The sequence below is a fragment of the Danio rerio genome, chromosome 8 (assembly GCF_052040795.2).
Source record: "Danio rerio strain M-AB ecotype USA chromosome 8, GRCz13ab, whole genome shotgun sequence".
Lineage (NCBI taxonomy): Eukaryota > Metazoa > Chordata > Actinopteri > Cypriniformes > Danionidae > Danio > Danio rerio.
The window spans coordinates 24613627-24632691 of record NC_141028.1 but is presented as its reverse complement, the minus strand read 5'-3'; the positions used below and the strand labels follow the sequence as shown (position 1 = coordinate 24632691).

Sequence of the window (19065 nt, the reverse complement as noted above, 5' to 3'; positions counted from 1 at the left end):
AAATTTTGCATGGAGTACTTTTTAAGGCATTATGCAATAAAATAAGCCAACTGGGAAAAAAAACAGCTGGTTAAATGTCAGTTGTTGGTGTGTCTGTATGTATATAATGCAATGCTTAGATTGCAGGAAGAAAGCAGTCAGTTAAATAAATTGTTTAAACTAAAAGGATTGTTCACCCAAAACTGTAAATGTACTCACCCTGAGGTGGTTTTTCTGTTCCTAAAAACAAAAGAAGATATTTTGAAAAATGTTGCAGTAGCAATCGCAATCAGAAAAATACCATGAATGGCTAGATTTCTTTTCTGTTCCACTGAAGAAATAATCTCAAACAAATGATGTGATTATAATGACCTAATTCCCTGTTAGTGCCAAGTCTGTTGATATAAAGGAGATTAACAGATGGTATCTACATTTTAGTCATCCAGTAATTATATTCTATTTACCAACGTTATTGTCACAATGCACGTTATTTATAGTGATAATATCAGCTTGCTTTCTGGTAGCCTAGACAACAGAGTTTGTAATGTTATTTTACATTTATCATTATTGGCATAGATATTGCTGGGTATACCTATAAAGCATATATCCTCTCACTGAATACAATATGCTCAGAAGTTTTGAAGGTGATAAATACAGAATGACATCTCGATGACTGACAGTTTACCAGAAAGGCCTGAGATGGCTTATCAAAGACCAGGAAATAGTTGTCCATTTAGTCATTATTCATGCTCCATTCATTTCTGTGGACTAGGCTAATGTTTAAGTTTTGTAATTAGTCATCTTTTTAGTAATTACTTAAAAAGACAATTTTCAGTGATTCACTCTCCTACCATAATAATGTATTTTGAATCTTTTTACTTGACGGGCATATCTAAACACTGACAAAATACTGAAGTAACTATAAATTTATATATAAATATATGAACTGTTGAAAGCTTTTAACTTTTTTTTTGTTATGGGAATATTTATAATTAATATTTAGAAATTCACTGCAGTTTATGCTAAAAGGTTCTTTCTTGAAATTGTGATCTTCTGAAATGGCATACAGTTTGGTAGACACTGCCCTCTAATGGCAAGTTATGTCCTTGCATAAGGCTTTAAATACAGTGGTAATGAATGGCATAATCATATTATAGATATCATAGCATATTTATTACTACATTCCAGACTTGTTAGAATCATTTTCTTTGGTCATAAAAAAATATTTTTACACATTTATAAAAAAAACCTAAAAGTTTAGCTTTGTTCAGTATTTTGAAGTGAAATTTGTTTACAAAACAATTCTGTACACAATTTATAGCTTGTTCCTGTTAAATGGATCATTCAAGGTTAAACATCCTTTATGCAGTGTAGGAAAATGGTTCCTTCGTGTTTTTTGACCCTGACCTTGCTATGGTTGGTTGGGTGCAGGAAAGCGAGGCCGTAGAAACAGCGTTGGCTCTTTGGATAGTACCATTGAAGTAAGTCAGGCAGTTCTTAATGCATGCCGTCTTATTAAAATGGAATGATCTTTATTGCAATTTTTACAAATGCATGGGTCTTGAATTTGTGATTGTTGTGTGATCAAGTGCAGCATGTTTTAATCTTTATTGTGTAAAAAGGGTAATATGTGTATGTTTTGCATGTGATGTGTCTTGATATCCCTGATGCAGCTGCTGCTAACTACTAATAACTAGGCCCATACTGAATCTGCGCATGCAGAAGTTTGCAGATTTCCACAGATTCTCAGCCCATCATTGAGTCTATATATTTAGTTGTGTGTAAATTTATATTTATCCAGTTTTTAAATTAATTTTAGTAATATTATTGACTAATATGAAAACATTCATATGATTTACTTACAATACAGTTTTAAAAGTAATCATTTCTGTCTTTTAGTTGATATATTATATGGGAGACTTGCTTTATTTACCAAATAAATTGATCTAATAGGATTTGCATTGTACACATTAAATAAAAGTTACAAATGTATTATTTTTTATTTAACATATTAAGTTTTTAGTTACGATACACCCAAAATCATTCAGCATAAATCTGCAGATGTTTCACAATATTCTGCACAGAAAGAGCAAAAAATGTCCGCAGATTTTGTCTGGCCCTACTAATAACTAATGCTTTAAAAAAATATTTACACAATCAGTGTTTGAATGCTGGTGCTATTAAATGCATGTCTTGATTGAGGACAAAAGTAAGCTTTGCTTCGTTATTTATTTGCAGTGTGGCTTGTATAGGAAGTTTTAACTTTGTGCTTTAGATGTCTTGTGTGCATGCATGTGTCTCTTAAAAGTAAACATATATATATATATATATATAGAGAGAGAGAGAGAGAGAGAGAGAGATTGTATCCTTGAGCATGATGTATTCTATAAGCTGAAAAGAATCATTTTCATTTTTGTTAAACTATCTCTATATGAAATATTTATGTCATTGTTGATCAACAATTTCAATTTTGTTATTTTGATCAAGGAATTCCTGTCATTTTTATTGCTTTCAACAATGTGGATCTACTCAGAATTCCAGTGTCATGACTGTCAAGCTTTGTGTTTTTATGCTCACTGTAGGGATCCATCATTAACAGTCCTCAGCCGCATCAACGCTTACCCATGGGGGGTGCCGTTCCCGGCTGCTACGGGCTGGAAGACTACCGGCCTCACCGCCCCATCCTGAGCCCCGGAGTAGGGGTGGGGGGTGGGCCGGGGCAGCTTCACAATGCAGTAGGCAATATGGTGGGGGGCTCTGGCACCAGCGATCGAGGTGGGGGGCCGGGGAGCAGTTCTGGAGGGAGCAATTCCGGTTCATTCCTGGGCTCCCTGTTTGGGAGCAAGCGCGGCAAACCCCCTGCTCCCCTTATTCCCCTCGGGCCACACTACCCAGCCCCCGTACGACCTCCTACAACAGGAGGACCTCCGCCTCCTTCTCCCTCCGCCCTCAGCCAGTCAGATCCCGGTGGGCCATCCAAGATTCAAGCGCTCCACGCTCAGTACTGTCACAACAACTTTGGCCAGCCACCACCCCCCTACCACCATCACCACCGATACCACATGCAAGTGGGCGCCCCTGGCCATCCTCCTGCTATGCATCCTCCCAACATCCATCCTCCCGCCATGCATCCGCCCAATATTCATCCTCCCGCTATGCATCCACCCAACATCCATCCTCCCGCTATGCATCCACCCAATATCCATCCTCCCGCTATGCATCCACCCAATATCCATCCTCCCGCTATGCATCCACCCAATATCCATCCTCCCGCTATGCATCCAACCAATATGCATCCTCCCTCTGTCCATCCTCCCTCTATGCACCCTCCCTCTGGCCATCCTCCCGCTATGCACCACACGCTACAACGAGGGTCCCTCCCAAGGCGTGGACCGGCCGCTCCCTCGCACCCCCAGCTCCAGCAGCAACTGTCCCATCACGCTATGCAGCAAGGCCGCTATGGCAACATGGCCTGCACCCCTCCGCCTCTGTCCCCGCATTCACCCCATTCTCCCGTCGGCCCTTTCAACTTCTACCACGTGCACGGAAATCCCATACGCCTCGCACGAGTGCCTGGACCTACAGGCAAGCTTCCTCTTACCCTGTCTCACTCTCAGCCCCACCCTCACGCCCACTCCCACGGTCACTCTCATACCCACAACCATCTCGTCCACGTCCACAGCCCCCACCCCGAACTCCATCACTCCGGCCAAACTCACTTCGTTTTCTCACCGCCCCCTCAGGCACCATCCGCCATCACAGCCCGGCACATACCGCAGGGCGTCTCTCACTACATACCACAGTATCCGCCCCTATCATCCATCCCACCTCCCCCACCACACTCCCCATTACCTCCTCCATCGTCCCCACATACCCCTCTCACGCCTCTCACCCCGCTCTCCCCGCTGGCCCCACAGCTCCCTGGACCCATGGGGGCGCAGTCGGGCGGCCCAGGGGGCGGAGGAGGAAGTGGAGCCAGCAACAGCAGCACGGTCGGCAGCTCCAAATCCAAGCCTATCAACCGTATCAGCACGGTGGTGTGAGGGTTAGCCGCGGCAGAGGGCGCAGGGTCCTAACGCGAAGGAGCCGGAGCACAGGCAGGAGGAAGCACACCAAACTCAGACTCTGTTACTTCCACATCAGCTTTCCTCATGTGTAAGAGCAGGAAACCTAGCCGGCTACATGCTCATTGCTAGCTTGAGCGACCTCTTGCTGTTCGCCGCCATTCCAAACAAGGGTTGTGTAACAGCGTCAAATCTCCGACGGAAGATCTGAGAAGCCTAAACGGGACAATGGTGAAGCAGATGAAGTGTTTTTTGAGAGTTGAATATTACGTGCATCGCTGCCAAAGGAAGAGATTACAGGGAGAAAGGGGGTGCCAATTTAAGACTGGAATTTCAAAGACCAAGTTTGACTATACACAAGGTGACAATAGTGAACTCTTTAAACACTCAACAAGGATACCAGAAAAAAATGAGTGCAAAATATAAAAGAATTCCATACGTAGTCTTTTAAGTTTCCATGCGTCTCAAATGACAATCATTTCAGGGTCTGTCAGAAAATATTTGCTTGATACATTCCTCAGAATTGTCAGAGTTATTCCTCAACATATAAGAAGCGCCAGCATGCTTTTAGAGGGATGCCAAACACTTTTGTAATTCTGTTAAAAGACTTTTGTTTCGCCTTGTGAGTGAAGTGATGAGTGGAAACTTCTACACAGTTAAAACAAAATCGTCATTATTTTAAAACTATTTGAATGTTTTTTTTTGCTTGTTTTTTGTCTTGAAGAAGCTGGGCATCAGGTTTGCAATAAGTCAGCCATAACAGTAAAAACACTTTTTTAAAGACCTCAGTGAAGTCATGATGTCATTTGCGCCTTTTCGGTTACTAAACAGAATGTGTAGAATGAGAATATATTTGCTAAATATTTTATTAATTTTTTTTGCTGTTATGAAACACTATTAGGTAAACAAACCTAAATACATCATACACAAAGGAGTCGTGACTGATAGCAAGCAATCAGGACTGGAAAAGACTGAAAATCAGTGCTGTCTCTGTTTATTTCCTGCCACCTGTTACCTCAGCATTTCTCTTTCCCTTTTAGCTCTGCCATTTCACTTTTATTTAGAGTAAAGCTCATAATTCTCTGACCAATGAAACTTTTTTTCGGCAATTCATTGCATAACCTTAGTGCCTACTGAAAAGGTTTGTCATTGGAGGTTCTGGATCAGTAATTATGCTTTGTTAACACCTGGATGTTTTCCTCTTGATGACCTGTTGAAGGAGCAGGATGTTCATAGCGTTGTCGAAAGCTTCAAATGAATTCTGTACTTATGGACTTGGTTTTGTACAGTTTCAGCAGTCAAATAAATCTCTAGAAGTAATCGAATTTTAAAAGGAACATCTGGATATGGGGGATTTTAAAGGACGACTTTTATTACTATTACGATGTCAAATACTACTGATATAATTCTTGCTATTTTTGGTGTAAAAGCTACTACTAATATGATACCTGGATATGTTTTAGCAGAGTGCCGTGCCGAGTGTTTTCTAAGAGCTTTTTTGTTTTGTTTTGTTTTTTTAGATGAACAGGCTAGCTTTTTTTCTCACGTAAAATCAATGTTTAGCAAACTAATTGGACTGCTGATTTCAGGTAAATGTTTTGCAGCAAGTTTTTGAAACTATATTATCCACATAAAAGCTGTATGATTGGTGTAAAACTTGTCATTGCCAGAAGCCATACACACTTGAGCAACTCGCTCCTGTAATATTGTGAATTAACGCCGAGTTGCATGTCCAGTGTCAGTGCCCTCTTATTTTTTTTATCGAAACGCGTGTTTAGGGGACCTATATTCACACACTCATTCACACTGGGAAGCTTAACAGCATCTTTAAATGTGAAGATCTTATTGCTGAAAGTTTCTAATTTTGCACATTCACAAGTTAAAGATCATCAGTGCCTAGGATCCAAAGCTCCAAAACCATCTGCGTCCTTCCAAACAGTCCCTTTCACTTTCCTCACCTCCCCTCTTTGACAACCAAAATGGGCCGTTCTCTCACCATTAAGCGCAATCATGCACAGTATTACACAATAGTGATGTGTTTGAGTTATTTTTATACTAACAAAATTGTAACAAGTCCTACAAGGGTGAAAATAAATATCTCTGCTGCTAGGCCCAGCTCTTATCTTGTTCTTTAGTTTTACTTGCCTACACATGGTCAAACTACAATGCTGTTTATTCAGGTAATGAATTCCAGTACTTCAAATATGCTAGCGTTATCAATAACTAGAAATCGTAAGGCCCTTGTAGACAAACAGGAAGTCCATTTCCCCCACAAGCTGTGGTGTGATCTGAATCGAGAGGGCCGTTCACTATATTTCACGATTTTCGCTTATAATGGGCAGTTTTTCTTCGTTTTAACTCTAATGCTTTGCTCTTGTGCTTGTATTAAAAGTCCTGAGTGCTGGGGCATGCTACACAAATAAAAGCAGAGATGTATGATGTTAAAAAAAATAATAAAATAAAAATCAATCCAGTAGTTTTGAGATGCGTGTTCTGGTTTCTGGACATGCTGATGTCTTGCGCCACCGTGCCCCGTGTTGCATGTCTGCACTTAGCTGAATGATGCTGTATAAACCTGAATGTATATATTAGCTGATATAAATATGCCATATTTACTCTGCACTGGACTGGGGTATCAATATCTGGCTGGGAAGGGGAACCATTGTTTACATTTTACGGACCTGAGGGTGGGGAGGGGGCTTGAAAGAAATTGTAATTGTAAAATTGTATCAGTATGTGTGTGTAAGAGAAGTTCCTATATTTAAAATGATTCATTGTATGAAGTTTTATTTGTATATATGTATGAGGTTTCAGTGCAGAACTAATTCAGAGAAATTATGTGATAATTTATTGCTCTCATTCTATAAAACATGTTCTTGCTGTTGGAAACTTGTTTTTATTAATGTTATTTTTGATGGACAATTTGGCTGTTTTATCTTTTTTTTTTTTTGGTGTGTGAACAGTGTGAATGTGTGTTGCGTGCAATCAAATACTGACAAGTTTATATTAAGCATACAAAATGGTTTTATTTGTCTAAAATGGAGTATTTTTATATCATCTTAGTAATGCATTGAAATAACCACTCAAGAACTAATGCACATTACACATAGTATAATTAGGACTATTGATATCGATCAACAGGTACCATATGAGTATAACTGCAGATTTCTACATTTGTATCTAACACCAAGACAGAAATGACAAATGATCTGGATAAAGTCCTCTGGTCACATACATTTGTAAACTGAGAAACGGAAGTTCTTTGTGTGTTTCTGGTGTGTACAGTTTAGGCAAACCTAAGACAAAGTCATGCAAAATTAGTTTTGCTAAACAGTTGACTCGAATTCTCAAACTGGCTAAAACTCCCCCGCAGGCACAGAATGTTAACAGCATGTCATATTGACGTTGTATCCCAACGTTGTGGGGACGTTGGATTTTGTTTGGAAATGAAAATCGGGTTGACATCAGAACCCAACGTTAATGTCCAACCAAATATCAACGTCATTATTGGACGTCAAAATGACGTTGTCCTAAGACGCTGGCCAGACATTGAATTTTGGTCACCTTGACCTTGACTTTGGTCATTACCTAAATCGAACCTAATATTAAAACGTCATATGATGTTGTGTGCCTGCTGGGTCTTAAGGCCAATTTCTACAAAATCTTCAAACAGTTTTGAACACTTACAAATATGCTGACAAATTTGTATATCATTCCTTTGTGAACAGTTTTAGAGTATTCACTACTCTGTTGTGTTAACCACTTCAGGTTAAATGTTCCTAATAACAGTATATTAAAGTGTACAATCTGTTTAATCTTTAAGCTGGTTATATTTCATAGGATTCCAGAGTGTTTGTGCTTTCCCTTTTGCTGGTGATCAGTATGTATTCGCATTAGGCCACATAGGGTTGTGAAAATATCTTCATGATGATGACTTGGGGCATTGATAAGAATTATCTTACATTCGAAATTAAAAAAAGCATAATGTGGATTACATTGTGCTTTTGTCATATTTGGGTTATCATGAACAGTACAGAAGAAATATGTAAACAGACCATCGTCAACAAACAGTACAAATGTTCAGCACCACACCTCTGTAGGAAAGTTTACCATGATTGTGTCTGCACAGGTCAAGCACTTATATGATGATGTTGCTGTCTTATTATTCCATCCACCCATTATCTTCCATGGAAACCAAAAATTCAGCAGTTAAGAAATTGAATTTTTGTCTTTTGTGCCATTGCGAGGAAGTTATTGTATGAATTCCATTGTGTTTACTTGCAAAAAATGACTTAACAATTGTCCTGCTGTAAGTCCACATTTGTAATGTGTGCATTGTGCTTGTGAGTCCATTCAGTCAACATTCATAATCTGTAAGAGTGCCTCTGTCACTCAGCCATGTGTGTTAAGTAGAAATGCTCAAAAGCAGATGCTTGACCCCGAGAAGTGTCAGTAATGCCACTTTAAAAAGTAATATGACGTGACATTCATTAATCAAGAAAATCCAACCAAGCATTTTATATGAAGGTTACATTTACTTTAAGCATAAGAAATTAAACTTCAGTGAATTCATCATTTATATTAGTTTGAGTATAAACATTTTAAGAACAATTGAACAGTTTCAGTTTAAATTAATTTTAACCTTCTCCAATGTTGCTTCTCAAATAAAGGTCCTGTTTTAGGCTTTTTCAGATATTTACATTTTAAGTACTCATTAAAAAAGGAGTGACATTAAACGGCGTGGTAGACGCTAGACTTTGTGCAGCCATAATAAAGTGGACAGATGAACCCTGAAACAGTTCTAAGAAGATATTTAATTCCCTTTTGTCCTTAGCATCTTTTAATTTCAGACTGTGGTAACAGACAAAAGAGGGTTGTACACTTTTGTCCCATCTGGTGAACGAGAGCCATGAGCCAAAAGCTCTTGGATGGTGATCCAGTTGTCCAGTATGCGTCGGTTGCGCTTCTTGGAGCTTTTTTTCTGACTGAGCTCTAAAATTGAGGCTGAGTTCTGACCTGATTCTGACTGGCTGTCCTTGCCCACATCCATACCGTGATCTCGCAGATAATCCAAGCGACTCTGGATCATGAACTCTCTGCGTCTGCGCTGCTCTCTGGCTTTAAGCAGCTGTTGCTTGCGCTCTTCCTTGCTCCAGTAACGTCCCATCTTCATTTCACTCACTGCATCATCATCAGTTGTCATTCCACTACGCTCCTCACGGATCTTCATAGCTCGGGCCTTCAAAAGCCGGTCTCGGACTGGACGTTTGGCCACATATCGAGTCCCATCGCTCCTTATCTTGACCTTCCACTCCATGCGTGGTGAGGCAGGAGAAAGTGGCAAAGGTAAAGCCAGAGAAAGCTTCACTGGGCTGGGATGAGGTAACGACCCCAAGGTGTTATCACGATGTCCCTCACGGTCACTGCCCCCAATTGGTGCCTCACTTTCTCCTTCCACAGCTCTATCTAAAGGTCCAGAGCTTTCAGAATGAGAGGATCCAAGATGCATGCAACTCTGATAGCGTTCTGGAGTGAAGCAATTGGAATGACGCCGTCGAGTGAAGTAAGGACTTGACTCTGCACTACGACCACCATTCCTGGTATGGTTGTTTACCCTAGAACTGCTGTTCTGCGCCATCCCATCAGGCATTCGACGAACAGTTCCTTCTCTTGAGAGTGAACAGAACTTCTGATTCATAGGGGTGATAGTCTGAAACTTCTTGTAGCTGCTTGGTGAATAGGTGCTGTTAAGGCTTGCTCGTCCCCTTTCGCTCCACATGGGCCGATCCCTGTGTCTGCTTGGCAGAGGACTTGTGGACTCGTCTTGCTGGGAAACTGGAAGTCGATGTTCACTCACCATAGGTGGGCTCCTGGAGCTCTCTCCCCCAGTGTTGTAAGCACTGGTGCTGTCCTTGTCTGATCGTTCTTTCTCAGGAAGTTCATTAATATCAGATAACTCATGCAACGGAGACCCCTGAGGTTCTGCTGACACACGGCCAGATGTTTCTTCCTCCATCAGCCAGGCTTTCAAACAGCGCTCTCTTAGCTGCTGCATCTTCTGTGCTCGTAGAATGTTCCTGCACTTAAACTCAAGGTGCCTCATTTCCTCTTCGAGAAGTGCCATCTCGTGTGGAGTCAGACTCTCATTACTGTTCTCATCCAGAGTTCCTTCCTCCTCCCTATTCTCATCTTGCCCTTGTCTCTCTCCATCTTTCTGCTGCTCTTCTTGAACCTGCTGCACATTCTTAATCCTCTTCTCGTAACGACACTTGATTTCCAGAAGCTGCTTGTACCTCTCACATTCCTCCTCGGTCAGGCCTGGCATCACCATCCCGCTGACAGGATCATGAAGGTACCCTCCACCCACACTTCCACAGTCCAGCGAGTCCGTGCTGAGGTGGAGCTCTCGGAGAGGAAACAAAGGAGATGGTGTCTCGCTTCCTCCTCCACCACCTCTGCCAGGTCTAAATTTGCGCAAGCTACCAGGCGTGTTGGTGGCATTAGTGTTGGTTGCGCTGGTCTGCTCATCACCCAGAAGGATGTCATGCTCAGAGGACTCTTCATTCTTTGTGCTTTCATCTGTTCGGCCAACACCACTATCAAGCTCTTGACTGTTGTTGAGGGTTGCTAGACTGAGCATGGGTGTCTCTCGATGTAAAGCTTCCTCAGGAATGCCTGCCTGGAGTCTCTGTTGGCGGAAATGGTACAGGCCGGGCAGATTGGCGGTATTAAGGGTGTCCACACTCATCCCTACAGGTAACTCACAATCAAGCTCTTCTGGGTCCAAATGAGTGTCAGTCTGGGGGAAAGCCACCAAGGGAGGAAAGAGGAAAAGAAAGTGAAGCTTTAGTAGTTTACCATAACAGTATTGTTATAAAAGTACAAGATGCAATACTACACACGAACACTAGATGGCACAGTACGTATACTTGTTTAAATTTCAGCAACATTTGCAGAGGTAAAGCAACACAAGGATTACAAGACATGGTATTTAGAGTAATTTATTCATGTTCTTTTGTAATAAGTATCTTATACCAAGCAAAAAATCAAGATGTATGTTTTGTGTTTGCTGCTGTTTTTTTATATTTTTGTATTTTTGTCTACAATTGGTAGCCAGTAATCAATTGTAATTACCACTTGATGATTATATTTTAGCTCAACATTTTTTAATGGTCTTTCCGTGACACTTCTTAATCGTCTCTCTCTGTCTCTCTCTCTCTCTCTCTCTTTCTTTCTTTTTCTCTCCTCCTAATTTACTCAGTCTTTCCTCTCCTCCCATCCCATTTCTCCATCACTATCTCTCATTCTCTCTCCTGATCTGACAGCTCTCTTGTTTCTGCTCTTCAGTTTGTCATTAATCATTTTCTTTTGCTGGGAGGGTATTTGTAGTGTGAAAGATACAAAATGGCCCCTTTTTTGTTCTGATCTTGTTAGTGCTGTGCGTTGGCTGGAATGAGCTCCCTGTTTTATTCATTAGCTGACGGCTCTGCTCATGATAGATGATTTTTGCCGGCTCCACACAATAACCAACAGCCATTTTTTTCAATATCTCCACTAAGTCGCCAGGAATTGCCGAAAAATTGATGATACAAAGTCATACATTTCAAGAACCATATTTACAGCTCTGGATTGGTGCTCATTTAGAGATGTTTATATACAAGCAGAACGAGAGTAAATGCAATTTAACTTTATTTAGTATAAAATTAGATTAACTTTAACAGAGATGGCTGTAAGATCAGATTAAGGGCTTCTGTTTGTATTTTTTTTATTTGTGAGTCATTTCTGCTAAGCAAATAAGTAATGACTGCAGCAGTAGTGAGAAATTCATGATAAAAATAAACAGATATAAATTAGGCAGAATAAAAACTGTTATAGATGAAATATATATGTGTGTATACAGGCATATGAAATGCTATGTCCTTGGAAAAGGCTGACTTGAAAAAATCTCTGCCTAGTAAACAGTACCTTACTCGTACCCCTTGATTCGATCTCTTTCTCTCTCAAACCTTTCATCAATTCTTTCAATTACTCTCCTTCCTTTCTAATGGTGCATATTCTGTAAAGCAGCTTTGTTCCCTCTCACTCTTCGTCTCCTTGTGGAATAGTGTTAATGGAACTGCCACAAATCCTTGACGCCCATCACTAAGAGTGATCACATGATTGAGACATTGAGTGATGTGAGACTTCTGTTTCCCTTCCTTCAGCAAAATAAGCCATTAATTTTAGGATATGCTGTCGTTGGGGACAGAGTGGGTCCATTAACTTTGCATGTGCCTCAAAAAGCCTATTTTTGTGCTTGTGTGTGTGTGTGCTGGAATTGTGCGTGCCTAGAGGACCATTTTATTGCTCAGAGGATGTGAGGATGATTTCGTGGAGATCATAGTTATATTGAATTTCAGTGTCTGCTTTGTCTCCAAGGGTTTCCCTTAGCCTTTCTTATATAGGAGATAGAAATATACTTTTAAAAGTATAAAAATTCTGGTAGTTGTTACCAGGAGGATAGAAAAGAGAAAAGAGGAGAAGGAGCCTTTGAAGTTGCTACAGTCTGTGTTAGTATTGAAGAATCTAACTAAAGATATAGAATTAAGATTCCTTGTAGCAAACTTATGTGTGTTGTTTCTAGAAAACCATCATTTATTTGTGTTGTTTTATTTTCATTTGTTTATATTGATCTATTCTTTATTTTGTTTAACCATATGATCATTACTGATTTATATAATTATCATTTTATTGATCATTAGTTAGTGATTTAATTATGATTATTGATGATTATTTGTCATTGTATCATGTTTTTATATTTTATTATTAATATTTGTCTTAATGATGATTCGGTGGAGTAGTGGGTACGATCGCCTCACAGCAAGAAGGTCGCTGGTCGCTGGAAAGCCTCGGCTGGTTCAGTTGGCATTTCTATGTGAGTTTGCATGTTCTCCCCATGTTTGCATGGCTTTCCTCTGGGTGCTTTAGTTTCCTATAGTCCAAAGACATGCGCTATTGGTAAATTGGGTATGCTAAAATTGACTGTAGTGTGTGCAGCTGGAAGGGCATGTCCTGCGTAAAACATATGCTGGATAAGTTGGTGGTTCATTCCGCTGTGGCGACCCCAGATTAATAAAGGGACTAAGCCGAAAAGAAAATGAATAAATTAATGGATTTTCCTTAATTTATGCTTCATCATTATTTCATTTTTTATATTGTTATAATCTTATGACTGTGTGGATTAAAGCAACATTTGTTTTCCTGGTTAACAGAAATGCCTTTAACCAGAATCTTACATGAAGACAGCAGTGTCTTTTTAACTGTAAAACTGTGATCTAACAGTAATTAAGTGTGTTAGTTTCAATAAATTCCATTTTAATATTTTTTTATGAAACTAGTTCATTTGGATTGTCGTATTGAATATATATACAGTTAAAGTCAGAATTATTATCCCCCCTGAGTTATTAGCCCCCGTTTATTTTTTCCCCTAATTTCTGTTAAACAGAGAGCAGATTTTTTTCAACACATTTCTAAACATAATAGTTTTAATAACATCTTTGCCATGATGACAATATTTTACTAAATTTTTCAAAACACTTCTATACAGCTTAAAGTGTCATTTAAAGGCTTATCTGGATTAATTAGGGTAACTAGGCAGGTTAGGGTAATTAGGCAAGTTATTGTATGACGTTTGTTCTGTAGACTATCAAAAAATATACCATAAAGAGGCTAATAATTTTGACCATAAAATGTTTTTAAAATTAAAAACTGCTTTTATTCTAGCTAAAATACATTAAATAAAACTTTCTCCATAAGAAACAATATTATTAGACACTGTGAAAATGTCTTTGCTCTGTTAAACATCATTTGGGAAATATAAAAAAAAAGAAAAAATAATTCAAAGGGGGCTAATAATTCTGACTTCAACACTGTGTGTATATCATAAAAACTAAAAAGGCGTTGAGTAAAAGTGTTCTATTGCATGTTAAATGTCTTTACCTCTATCTCTGGTCTGGCCAGCAGTAAAGAGAAGTTGGTACTGTCTTCACGAGTCAGAATGGCCACTGCTTCCTCTCGGTTTTGGACTTCTATTCCATTGATCTAATGTGAGACAGAGAATAATTTGAAGCCATGCATAAACATAAAGTATCAGGTCTTTTCCAGTGGTGGAAAGAGTAATGAAAAATTATACTCAAGTAAAAGTACAATTACTTTTCCAAAAAAAGTAGTGCAAGTAGAGTAAAGGTATCTGTTGTAAATATTACTCAAAATATGAGAAAAGTGTAGCCCTTTTACAAGTACTCAAGTAGCGAGTATTACACTGTGAAAAGTTTAAGCATTTACATGCTATTTGTCATGTGTGTGGTTGACAACGTCACATTCTGTAGTGCACTTAATTATTGTTTAAGGCCATTTTGTGATTTCAGTCATCATAGGCAATTATTATCTTCTCATCAGTGAGATGCAGTCTTTTTGTCATTGTGTGTAAAAATTTTTGGACATTTTTAATGCTTCCAAACAGTTTGCTTCATTTATAAAGTGTCCATGTCTTGAGGTTTTTCAGTAGGATACGATTTACTTTCTATAAGATATTTGATTGGATTTTTTTAATTAACCAATCCTCATAGAGAAGAAAAAATAAAGTAGTGAGTGCAGGTTGAAGGAAAATAGTTGAGTAAAAGTACCAATACAGTATTACAAATGAACTCAAGTGAAAGTAAAAGTGCTTATTTGTAAAATTACTTATTGCAGTAAATTTCAAATCCAGAAAAAACTACTCTATTACAGTAATTTGAGTATTTGTAATAAGTTACTTTACACCTCTGGCCTTTTCCAAAACAAATATACCATCAAATCATCAATGTTCATGTTTCATGAGCTCTTTGGTAATGAATGTGTCAGTGTCCCATCAGAATTCAGAATAGATGAAGAACTTGTCAAGACAATGGAAATGTGACACTTTGTGTTTGCTGTTCTGTAATTATTCTCCAGAGCAATTACGTGGGCCGCGCTAAAAGTCACAGCAATTAACGGCTGACTGTCTCACTTGACCTGCATCCCAGATGAACAATGACACAATCATGTCAGTCCATTTCTGATTATTATCATTTCCCTCTAACAGCACATCTGAGCTGTAAACATACCTGTAATATCCGATCCCCCTTCCTGATTCTTCCATCTTTTGCTGCTATGCTGTTTGGATTCACCTAAGTTGAAATGTCCACTTGAATATCTCATTTGAATGTTATGTATGACAGACTGTTGTTCTGAGCACTGAAATAATTTATCTGGCCTGATGTGTTAACTCACCTCCCCAACGTAGATGCCTTGGTCTTCCTCATCGTCCGTTCGGTAACAGACTGTTAGCCCCAGTTTATCTTGCTGACTCGACTTATAGAGCTCCACCTCCTGACAGAGACAGAGAGGAAGAGCTGCTCATGGGGCAAAGATTAAACCCTCTGCTTTAAAGATGCAGCCAGCCAAAGCAGATGTATGAGGTGCTGCTGGCTGTGCTATTGTGCTGTAATGTTGCTTTTTTAAACACATACATTTTGTTCCTTACTTCCTTTGTGAGTGTGAAAGAAACAGCATATATTGTCTAAATTTTAATTTAGCAACTCAATAATTTCCCAATACAAGCAGATTGCCTTTTTCTGCATTGACAGGATTTAGTCTTTTAATATAAAATACACTCAACGGCCAATTATTATTATTATTAGGTACGCCTGTCCAACTGGTGGTTAATGCAAGTTTCTTTTTAGCCAATCACATGACAGCAACTCAATGCATTTAGGCATGTAGACACGGTCAAGACAATCTACTGCAGTTTAAACTGAGCATCAGAATGGGAAAGAAAGTTAATTTAAGTGACTTTGAACGTGGCATGGTTGTTGGTGCCAGATGGGCTGGTCTGAGTATTTCAGAAACTGCTGATCTACTGGGATTTTCACAGAGGCTACATTTTGCACAGGCTCACTAAAATTAGGCAATAGAAGATTGGAAAAGCATCGCCTGGTCTGATGAGTCTCGATTTCTGCTGCTGCATTTGGATGGTAGGGTCAAAATCTGGCGTCAACAACATGGAAGCATGGATCCATCCTTCCTTGTATCAAACATTCAGACTAGTAGTGTAGGGATATTTTCTTAGCACACTTTGGGCCCATTAGTACCAGTTCAGCATTGTGTCAACATCACAGCCTACCCGAGTATAGTTGCTGACCATGTCCTTCTCTTTATGACCACAGTGTACTCATCTTCTGATGGCTACTTCTACCAGGATAACGCACCATGTCATAAAGCACAAATAATTTCAGACTGGTTTCTTGAACATGACAGTTCACTGATCTCAAATGGCTTCCACAGTCACCAGAAGTCAATCCAAAAGTACCTTTGAGATGTGGTGGAACGGAAGATTTGCATCATGGATGTGCAGCCAACAAATTTGCAGCAACTGTGTGATGCTATCATGTCAATATGGACCAAAATCTCTTAGGAATGTTTCCAGTACCTTGTTGAGTCTATGCTATAAAGCAGGGGTGCTCAACCCTGTTCCTGGAGATCTACCTTCCTGCAGAGTTTAGCTCCAACCTTCATCAAACACACCTGAACCAATTAATTAGGACCTGAACAGCACTTGATAATTACAGGCAGGTGAGTTTGATATGGGTTGCAACTGAAATCTGCAGGAAAGTAGATCTCCAGGAACAGGGTTGGTCACCCTAGCCATAAAGGATTAAGGCCGTTCTAAAGGCGAAAGGGGACCAACCCTGTACTAGTAAGGTTTACCTAATAAAGTGGCCGGTGAGTGTAATTGTGTGTGTGTGTGTGTGTGTGTGTGTGTGTGTGTGTGTGTGTGTGTGTGTGTGTGTGTGTGTGTGTGTGTGTGTGTGTGTGTGTGTGTGTGTTTTAGCAATTCAATACATATAGGTACTGTATATAAAAATGAGTTTTGAAAAAATAATATTATTGCCTTTATACTGTATTTTAAATCTACGGAAGTCTACAACCTAAGGCCATGCTTTCAAATATTTGTTTTCTTGTGATCACAGCTTAATTACCTCATGATAGTATAGGATAGGATAGGATAGGATAGGATAAACTTTATTTGTCCTCGAAAGGAAGTATGTCTTGGGAAAAGAATGTGCTACAATGTTGCAAGCAGGCAATAAAATAAATAAATAAAACAAACAAAACTGTTAGGAACAAACAATTAAGAACATACATTGTTTAAAAAATAAGACTATATATAGATATGAAATATAAAGCACAGAATGAATTATGATCTTGACATAAGAAATCCTTTACTCGTGATTGAGACTTGTTTTTCGACTTATTTTTATTAATAAAATTAAATGAAAAGTTGTTTTCTTTGATCATGGCTCAATTTTCCTGTGATCTCGACATAACAAAAAAATAGTTTTCTGCTTTTTTATTTATTTATTTATTTATTTATTTATTTATTATTAGTGATGATAGTAGTAGTAATATTTGAAAAAAATACTTGAATGCATGTCCGCTTCTCCATTTTAATCTGACCTGAACCATAAAAAAGTATTGTATAATTCAAAATGATAGAAATTATTTTTTTATGACAAAAAAAACATGAAAGCATTAATTAAGGTAATGTACCATGAAAATATTTTGTCAATTTTCTACCATAACTATATCAAAATCCATATTTAAACAGTATTGTGCACTGCTAATAACCTAATTTCGACAATTTGAAAAGATTTTCTCAACGTTTAGTTTTTTTGAATCATCAGATTCCTGTTTTTTATGTGTCTTATATATGTATTAATTTTTGTGTCTTGGCCAAATACTATCCTATCCAAACAAAGATAAATGTAAAGCTTATTTGTTCAACTTATAACATTTATCTCAACTTCCAAAAATGTATTTGTGGTTTTGTGGTCCATGTATACAAATTATAATACAAAATTATAACACATAATTAAATTATAACACAAAAAAAATAATTTTTGTGTTTTACCATAATGTCTATACTTTTTAATATATTTCTTTAAGGTTTTCTTATTGTAAAACAATCAAAGTTATTTAAGTTTTACTTATTTATTTTTATTTGTTTAATGGAATGTTGTTACGATTTGTTGGTGCTCTCACCTCATATTCCAGCTCTTCTTGTTGATCCGCCTCATGGTTGGTCACACTGAAGTAGTCGTTTGTATCGCTATACTCCTGCCCCAGAGAACCACTGTGAAAAGAGAAACAATTCTTCATCATGTTTTCAGCACATGTAACATTTACAGCTCTATACAAGCAGTAAAGAGATCAAGAGGATGTTGAAGACTCTCACAGCTCATTCAGCAGGTACGGCTCCACCAGCGGGGCAAGAAGAGGGGAGTGTGGAGGCTTTGGTGATCCACTGCTTAAATAAGACCCTCTGTCCCCATTCAGGAAGTTCTGGAAGCTGATGTCGGTCTGTGTGCCGTTGTCCACACAGTCTGTGATGGCCATGAGTCGAGCCTGGCCGGCGGCAGCACCCAGCCTCCTCCTGTGCCCCTTCCGCACCACCTGAAGCAGCAGAGGATCATGAGGCTGGCCATCCTTGTCCTGAGACAGGTGAGATGTTCTTCTCCCTTTCAGCTGCATTCAGTGAAACACAAGAAATAATTACCATATAGAGTAAATGCCAGTTCAATTCAATCTTTAAGATTTCAGTTTTGTCTTTTTTGTTGCATCTTTGTTTAAAATTTCATTAATATCTTTACATGGGAGAATCTAATGTTTAGAGGAGTATGCATGCCTGTCAGTGCGAATACTGTTCTCCAGATTAATCGATTTTACATCTTGGAAATATGACCCAATTACGTTTTTTTTCTCCTGTTTTTCTCCTGTTCTTATTTGTGTTTGTATTACATTACATTTACATTTAGTCATATAGCAGACGTTTTTGTCCAAAGTGACTTACAATTGAGGAGGTATTCAGTGATTCAACAAGAAGAGGCAGTACATACAAGATGTGCTATTTATATATAAAAGAATTGATAAGTTAAATACAGCCATTCAGAGGCACAGAATAATT

General features: G+C 38.8%; 2 protein-coding genes across 11 annotated transcripts in view; one reads left to right on the top strand and one right to left on the bottom strand.

Annotated features, from left to right (window-relative positions):
* Positions 1-19065, top strand: part of iqsec2a (IQ motif and Sec7 domain ArfGEF 2a) — a 171058-nt gene that overhangs the window by 115139 nt on the left and 36854 nt on the right. For 3 of the 10 annotated variants that reach the window (XM_087264624.1, XM_087264623.1, XM_087264625.1), the window contains 2 exons: positions 1411-1460; positions 2562-6932. The exons of 4 other annotated variants lie outside the window; for them this stretch is intronic. In XM_087264624.1, coding sequence (XP_087120750.1) covers positions 1411-1460; positions 2562-4022 — 1511 coding nt within the window. In that variant the 3' untranslated portion in view covers positions 4023-6932. Of the gene's footprint in view, positions 1-1410; positions 1461-2561; positions 6933-19065 lie in introns of those variants that run through there. 3 more of the 10 variants (XM_087264630.1, XM_087264628.1, XM_087264632.1) reach the window with 1 other exon arrangement.
* pdzd4 (PDZ domain containing 4) overlaps positions 6917-19065 on the bottom strand; it is a 34806-nt gene continuing 22657 nt past the window's right edge. The window contains exons 3-8 of the mRNA XM_087264638.1: positions 18337-18626; positions 18144-18234; positions 15333-15431; positions 15167-15229; positions 14022-14123; positions 6917-10842 (exon numbers count right to left, since the gene is read on the bottom strand). Of these exons, the coding sequence (XP_087120764.1) occupies positions 8890-10842; positions 14022-14123; positions 15167-15229; positions 15333-15431; positions 18144-18234; positions 18337-18626 (2598 nt within the window). The 3' untranslated portion in view covers positions 6917-8889. The remainder of the gene's footprint in view (positions 10843-14021; positions 14124-15166; positions 15230-15332; positions 15432-18143; positions 18235-18336; positions 18627-19065) is intronic.